At 43.7% G+C, this 13,613-nt stretch overlaps 1 protein-coding gene across 1 annotated transcript in view; it reads right to left on the bottom strand.

The window, feature by feature from the left end:
* Positions 1 to 1,457: 1,457 nt before the first annotated feature.
* slc22a23 (solute carrier family 22 member 23) overlaps positions 1,458 to 13,613 on the bottom strand; it is a 44,625-nt gene continuing 32,469 nt past the window's right edge. Inside the window, exons 6-10 of the mRNA XM_058394869.1 lie at positions 13,261 to 13,363; positions 12,051 to 12,286; positions 10,165 to 10,197; positions 5,757 to 5,877; positions 1,458 to 4,634 (exon numbers count right to left, since the gene is read on the bottom strand). Coding sequence (XP_058250852.1) covers positions 3,677 to 4,634; positions 5,757 to 5,877; positions 10,165 to 10,197; positions 12,051 to 12,286; positions 13,261 to 13,363 — 1,451 coding nt within the window. The 3' untranslated portion in view covers positions 1,458 to 3,676. The remainder of the gene's footprint in view (positions 4,635 to 5,756; positions 5,878 to 10,164; positions 10,198 to 12,050; positions 12,287 to 13,260; positions 13,364 to 13,613) is intronic.

Genomic DNA, 13,613 nt, shown 5'->3' with positions numbered 1-13,613 from the left:
CGTTAGATGAGATTTATACAGAATAATGTGTGTTTATTATCTGGGAGTGTGCAACAGATTGTCCTGTGGACTGGGAGCAGATTTCCCCATGTGTTCATATCTTCTGGTTCTAGTTAGGACTGAACGAACTGGAGCTTGCTACTGGAACATCCTGACAGTAAGGCATTATGATAGTGGAGTTGTAGCTTCTTCACTAAATCTGCTGAAAATGAACAGTGTGTGTTTAAAATGCTAACATTCAGATTAGCACTATGGAACGTCACAGAAGTGACTCAAACTGATGGTTTAAAAACCTTCTCTTCCTTCCTTCCTTTCCTTCCTTCCTTCCTTCCTTCCTTCCTTCCTCCCTCCCTCCCTCCCTCCCTTCCTACCTTCCTAGTGAACAATGCTAACATAAAGAGGAAGAACACTTATCTGCAGCATGTTGTCACCATGCTAACTGTGATCGGCCTGCTAATAACTGACCGCTTACACACAGCACATTGAATGACAGCTTCTTTCACATCATTTTGCTCTTTATTAATGACATTATGTCTGACACGTGAACACTCATGAACACTGTCCTCATGGCACTGAGAGGAAAAAACACCACATGTGTAAGTTTGGCTAAAAACATTGGCTAATCATACATTTCCAATACTTCCTGCTGCTAAAACAATACTCAGGGCATTTTAGCAAAACAAACCATGTTTAAAAATCCATTTTTTCCAACTTCTTTTTCAGTGTGATGCAATAATTCCGGAATTATTCCAACTTATCATATTTTTCCTGACTATAAGTGTCTCGGATTTGTAAAAGAGAAAGAACCTGCTGTCTTGATGGGAGGGGCATACACTCTCTCCCTGTCAATCACAGCAACACTAGCCAATCGTGGGCCTCTGTGAGCTCCTGAATGTGGAGGAGGGTGTGTTAGAGGAGGAGTGTGTTAGCCTTCACTGTCCCTGGCTGATAGAGAAGAGCTGGCTAGAGGAAGGGAACTGGGAGGAGACCAAATCAGAAAGAGTGGAATAAAAAACATCAGCTTTCTTTTTTGGAAAAGTCACTTGAATATCTGAATAAAAAAGAGTCAGATCTAATCAGCCAATCACAGACTTAATCAGGCGACATGATCATGTGAATTGATACTCGAATTTCTCCTAAAATAGTGCCCAGATTTATATAAGAACATTAGCACGCGAGCTAAGGCTGGGTAAAGTCTCAGAAGCCGAGCTTGCTATTGAGATCATTGGTTCAGCTTCACATCAAACCCTTATAGTCTGGAAAAATACAACAACCCCTATAAATATTAGTGTTAGTATTTATGATATTTGTGAGGTGAATCCCATCCGAGTGCCGAAGCTCATTGTTATAAAAGATAGACGGCTCACGTGTTGGTAAAATGCCAGTAAATAAATACGTTATTGCTTCCTCAGTAGCCACGCCCCCTCAGTGTGCGTTTATATTTACACATTCTTATAAAAAAAAAAAACACCAAAGCCACAACACTCTTCTCTTACATCATTGAGTGTGTTTACATTAGTTCACTTTAGCTTCTTCAACATCATGTTTACATGCTTTGTTGCCATGGTGATAAAGTGTGATATAGACAGAAACATCCTGACACTACACACACACACACACACACACACACACACACATCTTAACCTGCACAAGGAGTCTCACTCTGTTGCATTTCAGTATCCCTTCCTTGTCAACAAAGGGCTCAGGGCTCAGGGTTTAGGGTTCAGGGTTTAGGGCTCAGGGCTAACTCCATTATTTACTAACCCTTCATCAGTAGTGTGTGCATCTGCCCTGAATCTCATTCACCAAAGAGGTCACCTAAACAACAAGGCTTTGCCTATTTCATTAAGGTGACCCCCAATTCTAAAAGAGGGGTCAGGGCTTTAGGGTTTACTGGTCAGACTCAGGGGTTTAGGGTTTAGTGGTCAGACTCAGGGGTTTAAGGTTTAGTGGAGAGTCAGGGGTTTAGGGTTTAGTGGTCAGAGTCAGGGGTTTAGGGTTTAGTGGTCAGAGTCAGGGGTTTAGGGTTTAGTGGAGAGTCAGGGGTTTAGGGTTTAGTGGTCAGAGTCAGGGGTTTAGGGTTTAGTGGAGAGTCAGGGGATTAGGGTTTAGTGGTCAGAGTCAGGGGATTAGGGTTTAGTGGTCAGAGTCAGGGGATTAGGGTTTAGTGGTCAGAGTCAGGGGATTAGGGTTTAGTGGTCAGAGTCAGGGGATTAGGGTTTAGTGGTCAGAGTCAGGGGATTAGGGTTTAGTGGTCAGAGTCAGGGGATTAGGGTTTAGTGGTCAGACTCAGGGGATTAGGGTTTAGTGGAGAGAGTCAGGGGATTAGGGTTTAGTGGAGAGAGTAAGGGGATTAGGGTTTAGTGGAGAGAGTCAGGGGATTAGGGTTTAGTGGAGAGAGTCAGGGGATTAGGGTTTAGTAGTCAGACTCAGTGGATTAGGGTTTAGTGGTCAGACTCAGGGGATTAGGGTTTAGTGGTCAGACTCAGGGGATTAGGGTTTAGTGGTCAGACTCAGGGGATTAGGGTTTAGTGGTCAGACTCAGGGGATTAGGGTTTAGTGGTCAGACTCAGGGGATTAGGGTTTAGTGGAGAGAGTCAGGGGATTAGGGTTTAGTGGTCAGAGTACGGAATTTCTCACTGGTGCTTAGTGAGAACACTTTAAACTTGTGGCCTGTTCTCTGAAATTCCATTCACACTCAATATCACTGTTATTATTTCTGTTATTAATGTTTTCTAACAAAACTTTCTTCAAAATCCAACAAATGAATATTGTCAGTGAGCATAAGTGAGCAGGATGAAGGGATTACTGAATGAATTAAAAGTGTCACAGAGACGGAGGAGGAACCTGAAGACTCCAGAGTTAATAAACACATCAGAGTCCTGTATTAAAGTAAAAACTCTTCTGTCTGCTCATCTTTTAACATTCTTTTCATTAACTTTTTAACAAGACATTGCTTTGCTAATCAGAGCACAGGAAATATAAACTCTTCTGTTTTTGATCTCTTCCTCTCAGATGATATCCAGCCATGGGACTGGATAAACTCCTCTTGAAGCCTGACGAAACCTGGACAGGCTTCTTATCGTCCATTCTGTGTCTGGATCTTTCAGGTACTCCGGCCAGTCTACTGTAACACATTAACCACACAGCTGATAACCACTGTGAGGGTTTAGTGATTAGGGCTCAGAGTTTCACTCCTGAGGGTTAAGTGATCAGGGGTTTGATGGTTTTGAGACTTTCAGGCTTGGCACTGCACACACACACACACACACACACACACACATACAGTTAGCGGCTGTGGCAAAAGACAAAAAGTTCCCTTTTGGGCATGTCTCGTTTAGCACTTTTTTTTTTTTTTTTTTTTTTACAAAGCACACTAATAAAAAGTACATTAAAACTAGTTTCCAGTGATTTGGGGTGTGGCCAATTCCACATCTGCCATTTCTCGTAATTAGTCAGTAAAATGTTAAAGTTTCACTACTGAGAGTTGTTCACTTCACGGTCACTCAGCAGCAGTGAAGGGACTCCTGTTTTGTTCCAGTCAGCACCCATTAAAGCTCCCGTCTGCTGTCATTCTCCTCCCTTTTGTTAAGATCAGTAAATCGCTTTGTACCAGCTTGAGGAAAGCAGGCAGAAGCAAAGGATTTGAGAAACATTCCCACCATGTCAACACCCGTCAGGATGATGCTCCCCCGTTAGCAGTGCTGATGGTACAGTCCACAGCTGAGTCTATGGGAGAGGAAGTGGTCGAGTCCATTTTAAAGGGTGGGACTGGATCTGTCACAGTCAGAGGTAATGAACGTAACACAGTTTCATCTAAAATGGCTGGTGAAGAAGGCTCTGAAGGGGTGGAGCCTGTCTGAGGGGGTGGGGACAGCAGAGGATCAGAGTCTATAGGAGAGGAGATGGATGGAGGGGGGCAGAGTGAAAGTGCAGGTGGAGCTAAATGTGTAGTGGGTGGGCATATGAGTTCAGGAAGTTCCACAGACACAGGTTCTGGAGACTTGGTGACATCATTGTCCATAATTGGTGGGGTTTCATGGTCTAGCATGTCTGGGGAGGTGCTAGTTTGATGTGAGGGCGGGGTTTCAGAGGCATCAGGGGGTGAGGCATTGGCAATAAGATCGGGTAGTGAATCTGTTGCTGAAGGTATTGAGTTGTCGAGATGCCTGAGGACACTAAGGCGCACAGCATCAAGTTCAGCAGCAGGTTCCTCACCAGGGTATTCATCAGGGCCGATGGTGGAGGAGGCGGTGGACTCAACAGTGGAGACAGCCACCTCTCGCAGAGGCGTGTCTCTGACATTGGAGAAGTCATTAGCGCGGTCGTTAGGGTGTTCGTCATTGGCGTAGTTGCGGCCATGGGGACCGGGCAGCAGGTGTAGCTGTTCAGCAGGTTTCTTATGGGGGGGCAGCAGGGGGTGGCGGGTGTAGCCCTCCCCCTCGGACAGAGACTCTGGTAGGGGCTGGTGGCGCGACTCGGGGAGCAGCAGGATGCAGATGATGCAGATGAGTGTGCAGCAGGCAAAGATCACATGGTGCAGGAAGTAGCCTTTCTGATTATGTAGCTCCATGATGGGTGCCGTTAGCATCCCAAACCCAGCGCTCGCTAACACCAGACCCAGACCTCCGCCCCTGACCAGCACACACACAAAACACACACACACACACAACACACAGAGACTCGAGTCACTGACTCATTCACTTTGTATAACTATAACATTGTTCTAGAGCAGTATCATGAAGCTAAATGTATTTTTGTTCTATTGTCCATTCCACAATAAAGTACATCACTGGGTAGTTGCAGAGTTGCTATGGTAACCATAAATAAGCCTGTGCAGTGTTGAAATAAGAGTTTCTTCTTGGTGCTCCACAGCAAAAACAATGGGGAGCAGAAAATCAGGCGCTGACCTGTTTACTGTGTGACCATTAAATTCACTGGAGATGTTTATCTGTAGTTAATGAGTATCTCTTTCTCTACCTGTAGCTAATAAATATTAGTGTTTAATAATTTAATTAAATTCAGTTTTATTTGCTTTTAACCATGGACACTGTCTTAAAGAAGCTTTATATATAAAACATTCAGAATAAAAATGACAAAGTTTAAATTTATTTTTGTCTTTAACGATCATTAGTTGTGAAGAAACATTCCATGAGAAACAAAGTAGAGGAAGCAGACTCAGAAAGGAGATATGTGTATAATTACTGTTCACTTAGTGATTATAAACACAGAGTGTTTTTCAGGCAGATAAAGATATAAAAAAAAATTTAAGCACAAACACACAAACACCAGTAGAGGGAGCTCTGACCTCACCACCACAGCACAGTGCAGAACAATTCAGCTGACCAGTGCTTCAGCCTCTGGTGTGTGTGTGTGTGTGTGTTGCTCAATTTGTGCCTTAATTAAGTGAGTCTTTTAAAACATAAAGCTTTTGTTTATCTTTAAGTGTTTGTTTGATATGATACTGCAGCAGTCGAGTTAGTTTCCTGACAATAACTTCATTTTATCACACACATTATTTATAGTTTTATTAGGCTAAAGGTTTAATTAAAGGAAACTAGATTTAAAAGGACATACATATTAAATGTGATGGTTTATTCTGCAGCTACACAGAAAGATTTTCAGGTCAGTTCTGAGTTTATGCAGAACCCATCTTTGTGCACACACAAGGAAATTTACTACTGATGTAACACTACCCTCCAGGGCATTAAAGATAGTACATTCCAGCATGCTGAGTGCAGTGCGGACTAGCTCACCTGATGACAGTGGGGGTGATTTCTGCACAGAAAAAGATGCTCAGATTACTGACAGCCTGAGAGGAGAACATGCCTATGATGGAGAATGCCACGTGGAAGTCTGACTTCAGAGTTTCTGACTCTACAGAGAGAGAGAGAGAGAGAGAGAGAGAGAGAGAGAGAGAGAGAGAGAGAGAGAGAGAGAGTCCATCAGTCCATTAGGGTTGAAATGAAATGATATGAGCAAAAATTGCAGACTTTTAGGTTTCATTTGAGGGGTTTTACATCCAAATCAGGGAAAAATGCAAGAAGTAAGAAGTAGAGCACTGTTAATGTGTTTCCCTGGAACCTACAGTAATGACAATCTTACCATTAAACTGTCATTTTTAGTACTTGGCTGTAAATCCTGTAATGTCCTGTAATCCTTTAAAAATGTAGTTACTGACTGCCTGAATCTGGAACCCACAGATATCAGAACACTGGGTTTCTTCCCTGGTGCTCATCTGCCATGTCTTTACTGCTGCTGTCTTCACTTCCTGTTTGTTCTCATGGTGTCTTGTCTTCACTTTTATCTTAAGTGAGTGAAATGCAGCTCAGCAGGATTTATCTCAAGTGACTGACCTGGCCACTGCAAGCCAAGTGTCCACATGGCATGAACTTTCAACTTCTCAGGTTGCTTTTGAAGTACACTTTGTCATTGTCGATGTGCATTGTGAAGCTCCTTTCAGTGGGTTTTAAACCAAGTGTGTGAAAGTGAGCAGATATCATCTCCCTGTACACTTCAGAACTCATCCTGCTGCTTCAGTCAGCATGTCATCAAGAAACACAAGAGAAGCAGTTCCTCTGGTTCCTAATTTTAATCTAATTTTAAGCAAACCAGCAGTGTCCAGACAGCCTGTATTTACTCTGGTGTTTTATTCAGTTTGAGAACTTGAGAGCAAGTAAAGATACATGGTTCTGTAACTATAGACCCCTCTCATCATTCTGTAACTATAGACCCCTCTAATGGTTCTGTAACAACAGATCTCACTCATGGTTCTGTAACAACAGACCTCACTCATAGTTCTGTAACAACAGACCTCACTCATGGTTCTGTAACAACAGACCTCACTCATGGTTCTGTAACAACAGACCTCACTCATGGTTCTGTAACTACAGACCTGACTCACAGTTCTGTAACTATAAACCATTCTCATGTATCTGTTACTATAGACCCATGTCATGGTTCTGTAACTACAGACCCCTCTCATGGTTCTGTAACTATAGACCATTCTAATGTATAGACCCATCTCATGGTTCTGTACCTATAGACCCCTCCCACGGTTCTGTACCTATAGACCCCTCTCATGGTTCTGTTACTATAGACCCCTCTCACGGTTCTGTTACTATAGACCCCTCTCATGGTTCTGTAACTATAGACCCCTATCACGGTTCTGTAACTACAGACCCCTCTCATGGTTCTGTAACTATAGACCATTCTAATGTATAGACCCATCTCATGGTTCTGTACCTATAGACCCCTCTCATCGTTCCGTACCTATAGACCCCTCTCACGGTTCTGTACCTATAGACCGCTCTCATGGTTCTGTTACTATAGACCCCTCTCATCGTTCTGTTACTACAGACCCCTCTCAAGGTTCTGTAACTATAGACCCCACTCATCGTTCTGCATCTATAGACCCCTCTCATGGTTCTGTAACTATAGAACTCTCTCATGGTTCTGTAACTATAGACCCCTCTAATGGTTCTGTAACTATAGACCCTCTCATGGTTCTGTAACTATAGACTCCTCTTAAGTTTCTGTAACTATAGACCCCTCTAACAGTTCTGTTACTATAGACCCCTCTAACAGTTCTGTTACTATAGACCCCTCTCATGGTTCTGTACCTATAGACCCCTCTCATGGTTCTGTTACTATAGACCCCTCTCATCGTTCTGTAACTATAGACCCCTCTCATCGTTCTGTACCTATAGACCCCTCTCATGGTTCTGTAACTATAGACCCCTCTCATCAATCTGTAACTATAAACCCCTCTCATCGTTCTGTTTCCTATACACCCCCTCACGGTTCTGTTACTATAGCCCCCTCTCATGGTTCTGGTACTATAGCCCCCTCTCATGGTTCTGTTACTATAGACCCCTCTCATGGTTCTGTTACTATAGCCCCCTCTCATGGTTCTGTTACTATAGACCCCTCTCATCGTTCTGTAACTATAGACCCCTCTCATCGTTCTGTAACTATAGACCCCTCTCATCGTTCTGTAACTATAGACCCCTCTCATGGTTCTGTAACTATAGACCCCTCTCATGGTTCTGTAACTATAGACCCCTCTCACGGTTCTGTTACTATAGACCCCTCTCATGGTTCTGTTACTATAGACCCCTCTCATCGTTCTGTAACTATAGACCCCTCTCATGGTTCTGTACCTATAGACCCCTCTCATGGTTCTGTTACTATAGACCCCTCTCATCGTTCTGTAACTATAGACCCCTCTCATGGTTCTGTTACTATAGACCCCTCTCATCGTTCTGTAACTATAGACCCCTCTCATGGTTCTGTACCTATAGACCCCTCTCATGGTTCTGTAACTATAGACTCCTCTTAAGTTTCTGTAACTATAGACCCCTCTAACAGTTCTGTTACTATAGACCCCTCTAACAGTTCTGTTACTATAGACCCCTCTCATGGTTCTGTACCTATAGACCCCTCTCATGGTTCTGTTACTATAGACCCCTCTCATCGTTCTGTAACTATAGACCCCTCTCATCGTTCTGTACCTATAGACCCCTCTCATGGTTCTGTAACTATAGACCCCTCTCATCGTTCTGTACCTATAGACCCCTCTCATCGTTCTGTAACTATAGACCCCTCTCATCTTTCTGTAACTATAAACCCCTCTCATCGTTCTGTAACTATAAACCCCTCTCATCGTTCTGTAACTATAGACCCCTCTCATCGTTCTGTAACTATAGACCCCTCTCATCGTTCTGTAACTATAGACCCCTCTCATCGTTCTGTAACTATAGACCCCTCTCATCATTCTGTAACTATAGACCCCTCTCATGGTTCTGTAACTATAGACCCCTCTCATGGTTCTGTAACTATAGACTCCTCTTAAGTTTCTGTAACTATAGACCCCTCTCACGGTTCTGTTACTATAGACCCCTCTCACGGTTCTGTTACTATAGACCCCTCTCACGGTTCTGTTACTATAGACCCCTCTCATGGTTCTGTACCTATAGACCCCTCTCATGGTTCTGTTACTATAGACCCCTCTCATCGTTCTGTACCTATACACCCCCTCACGGTTCTGTTACTATAGCCCCCTCTCATGGTTCTGGTACTATAGCCCCCTCTCATGGTTCTGTTACTATAGCCCCCTCTCATGGTTCTGTTACTATAGACCCCTCTCATCGTTCTGTTACTATAGACCCCTCTCATCGTTCTGTACCTATGGACCCCTCTCATGGTTCTGTTACTATAGACCCCTCTCATCGTTCTGTACCTATGGACCCCTCTCATGGTTCTGTTACTATAGACCCCTCTCATGGTTCTGTTACTATAGCCCCCTCTCATGGTTCTGTTACTATAGACCCCTCTCATCGTTCTGTACCTATGGACCCCTCTCATGGTTCTGTTACTATAGACCCCTCTCATCATTCTGTACCTATGGACCCCTCTCATGGTTCTGTTACTATAGACCCCTCTCATGGTTCTGTTACTATAGCCCCCTCTCATGGTTCTGTTACTATAGACCCCTCTCATCGTTCTGTACCTATGGACCCCTCTCATGGTTCTGTTACTATAGACCCCTCTCACGGTTCTGTTACTATAGCCCCCTCTCATCGTTCTGTTACTATAGCCCCCTCTCATGGTTTATTACCTATAGACCCCTCTCATCGTTCTGTAACTATAGACCCCTCTCACGGTTCTGTTACTATAGACCCCTCTCATCGTTCTGTTACTATAGACCCCTCTCATGGTTCTGTTACTATAGACCCCTCTCATCGTTCTGTAACTTTAGACCCCTCTCACGGTTCTGTTACTATAGACCCCTCTCATCGTTCTGTTACTATAGACCCCTCTCATGGTTCTGTTACTATAGACCCCTCTCATCGTTCTGTAACTATAGACCCCTCTCATCGTTCTGTAACTATAGACCCCTCTCATGGTTCTGTTACTATAGACCCCTCTCATGGTTCTGTAACTATAGACCCCTCTCATGGTTCTGTTACTATAGACCCCTCTCATCGTTCTGTAACTATAGACCCCTCTCATGGTTCTGTAACTATAGACCCCTCTCATGGTTCTGTAACTATAGACCCCTCTCATTGTTCTGTAACCTCTTAGGGTGACGAGGGCTGGACTGTTAGAACAGCCCGGTTATAAGTGTGTGTGTGTGTGTGTGTGTGTGTGTGCATGACGTACCGATCTTAAGCTGGACGCTATATTTTCCAACCACTGAATCCAGCAGGAACACACCGAAGATGGAAACACACACAGATCAGACACATTAGTGTACAATTACCACTCAATATAGTGTGTGTGTGTGTGTGTGTGTGTTACTCATTGTTCTTTATGCATAATTAATTACTTCCTGTTTGTGTTCTGTTCTATTTTAATGTTTTGCTCCAGCTCCTGTCCTCACTCCACCCTGTGACCCCAAAGCCCTCTTGAACTAATTGCCCTGATCATTCAAACCTCTGACCTCTGACCTGACAACAAGCTCAAAGACCCTGGCTAGCAGAGAACTCTGAAGAACTCCCAGAGAATCCCAGGTGGACTCCGGAACTAACAGGCCACAGTTCCTTCTTCTCTGAAGTTAATAACTGTTCCATGAAATCTCACTTCCTGTCACTAACGTCTACACATTCTGCTTTCATTACATTAACCCTATTATGATTAATCTGAGAGCGTGTGTGTGTGTTTGTGCACATGCCTGTGTATGTGTGTGTTTGTGCACATGCCTGTGTATGTGTGTGTGTGTGTGTTTGTGCACATGCCTGTGTATATGTGTGTGTGTGTGTGTGTGTGTTTGTGCACATGCCTGTGTGTGTGTGTGTGTGTTTGTGCACATGCCTGTGTATATGTGTGTGTGTGTGTGTGTGTGTTTGTGCACATGCCTGTGTATGTGTGTGTGTGTTTGTGCACATGCCTGTGTATATGTGTGTGTGTGTGTGTGTGTGTGTTTGTGCACATGCCTGTGTATATGTGTATGTGTGTGTTTGTGCACATGCCTGTGTATATGTGTGTGTGTGTGTGTGTGTTTGTGCACATGCCTGTGTATGTGTATGTGTGTGTTTGTGCACATGCCTGTGTGTGTGTGTGTGTGTGTGTTTGTGCACATGCCTGTGTGTGTGTGTGTGTGTGTGTGTTTGTGCACATGCCTGTGTATGTGTGTGTGTGTGTTTGTGCACATGCCTGTGTATATGTGTGTGTGTGTGTTTGTGCACATGCCTGTGTGTGTGTGTGTTTGTGCACATGCCTGTGTATATGTGTGTGTGTGTGTTTGTGCACATGCCTGTGTATGTGTGTGTGTGTGTGTTTGTGCACATGCCTGTGTATGTGTGTGTGTGTTTGTACACATGCCTGTGTGCGTGTGTGTTTGTGCACATGCCTGTGTGCGTGTATGTGTGTGTGTGTGTGTTTGTGCACATGCCTGTGTGCGTGTGTGTGTGTTTGTGTGTGTGTTTGTGCACATCCCTGTGTATATGTGTGTGTGTGTTTGTACACATGCCTGTGTGCGTGTGTGTGTGTGTTTGTGCACATGCCTGTGTGCGTGTGTGTGTGTGTTTGTGCACATGCCTGTGTGCGTGTGTGTGTGTGTTTGTGCACATGCCTGTGTGCGTGTATGTGTGTGTGTGTGTTTGTGCACATGCCTGTGTGCGTGTGTGTGTGTGTGTGTGTTTGTGTGTGTTTGTGCACATCCCTGTGTATATGTGTGTGTGTGTTTGTACACATGCCTGTGTGCATGTGTGTGTGTGTTTGTGCACATCCCTGTGTATGTGTGTGTGTTTGTACACATGCCTATGTTTGTGTGTATGTTTGTGAACAAACAAATTCAAATTTTATTTGTCACATACATATACATACACAGTACAAATGTGTGTATATGTGTGTGTGTGTTTGTGCACATGCCTATGTGTGTGTTTGTGCACATGCCTGAGTATGTGTATATATGTTTGTGCACATGTGTGTATATATGTGTATGTGTGTGTTTGTGCACATGCCTGTGTTTGTGTGTGTATGTTTCTTCACATGCCTGTGTGTGTGTCTGTGTGTGTGTCTGTGTGTGTTTGTGTGTGTGTTCTTACAGTTGAGCAGGCCGAGCTGCAGTAACGATGCCAGTGCAGTGATGATCATGAACATTAGTAAACCCCCCCGACGTCCCATAATTCCCACTGCTGGACACAGCGCAAGGCCAGTTGCCACAGCGATTCCTGCCATTGTATAATAATCAGCATAGAAGTCGTGGAACATGGTGATGCGCTCCTGATCCTGATCCATCATACTGCGTGCAAAACAGTGATGGATTCCATAACCAGTTAACCTGAAGAGAGAGAGAGAGAGAGAGAGAGAGAGGGAGAGAGTTAAATTTAACCTGGCTGTGTAGGTATAGGTGTAGGTGTAGATATAGGTGTAGGTGTAGGTATAGGTATACACTACCAGTCAAAAGTTTGGACACACCTTTTAATTCAATGTTTTTTGTTTAGGGATTTATTTTCTACATTCTAGAACAATCCTGGAGATTTCAAAACTATGAAATAACACACATGGACTTCAGTAATCCATATGTAATGACAACAAAAACCAGTCAGTTGTTATTTTAAGACACGAAGGTCAGGTGTTCTGGAATAGTTCTTGCAAGAACAGTATTGTCAAGTGCATTTGCAAAACCCATCAAGCCCCATGATGAAACTGGCTCACATGAAGACCATCCCAGTAAAGCAAGACCAAAACTGACCTCTGCTGCAGAGGAGAAGTTCATTTAGAGTCACCAGCCTCAGAAATCACCAATTAACAGCACCTCAGATTAGAGGCGTTATGAAGGCTTTACAGAGCATCAGTAGCAGACATATCTCAATATCAACTGTTCAAAGGACATTAGTGTGGATTTCAGCCGCCTTCAGCATTGTTTTACAATGTAGAAAGAAATAAACATCAGGAAAGACCATGGGATTAGAAGGTGTGTCCAAACTTTTCACTGGGAGTGTATGTATAGGTGTAGGTACAGGTATAGGTGTAGGTATAGGTGTAGGTGTAGGTGTAGGTATAGGTGTAGGTGTAGGTGTAGGTGTAGGTATAGGTATAGGTGTAGGTATAGGTGTAGGTGTAGGTGTAGGTACAGGTATAGGTGTAGGTGTAGGTATAGGTGTAGGTGTAGGTATAGGTGTAGGTGTAGGTGTAGGTGTAGGTGTAGGTGTAGGTGTACTACGTAGGTATAAACTGTATTCAGGTGCCTTATATGTATGAGGAGATAAAGAGTTCTCTTCAGTTAAGAGGAGGAAATAGAGGGATATTTACGAGTTAACACACAGCACCACAATGTTCTTCCACAGGTTCCTTGTGCCCACCATCTTCACTATACATGTCTTCCTTGGTGGTTTCTCCAAAACTCTGTTCAGCTCTGACACAAACACAGACACAAAATCTGATTTAATGTTATAAATATATTTGTAGGCATTAGCATCAATGGCATAATTCATTAGCGTTGTGTATGCGAGCTAAGCTCATGTACCAGATGCTTAAGGACTGTTCTTAGGTTTTAGCATGTGTGTAGGTGAGGTTCTGGGTACCTGTGATGAGTTTGCGTGTGTCCAGGTGAAGGTGTGTATTTGTGTGCAGGTGATGCTGGTGTGTACCTATGATGAGTTTTT

This window comes from Hemibagrus wyckioides, linkage group LG07 (genome assembly GCF_019097595.1).
Source record: "Hemibagrus wyckioides isolate EC202008001 linkage group LG07, SWU_Hwy_1.0, whole genome shotgun sequence".
NCBI lineage: Eukaryota > Metazoa > Chordata > Actinopteri > Siluriformes > Bagridae > Hemibagrus > Hemibagrus wyckioides.
Note: the sequence above shows the minus strand (reverse complement) of the source record. Positions and strands in the feature narration are given on the sequence as shown.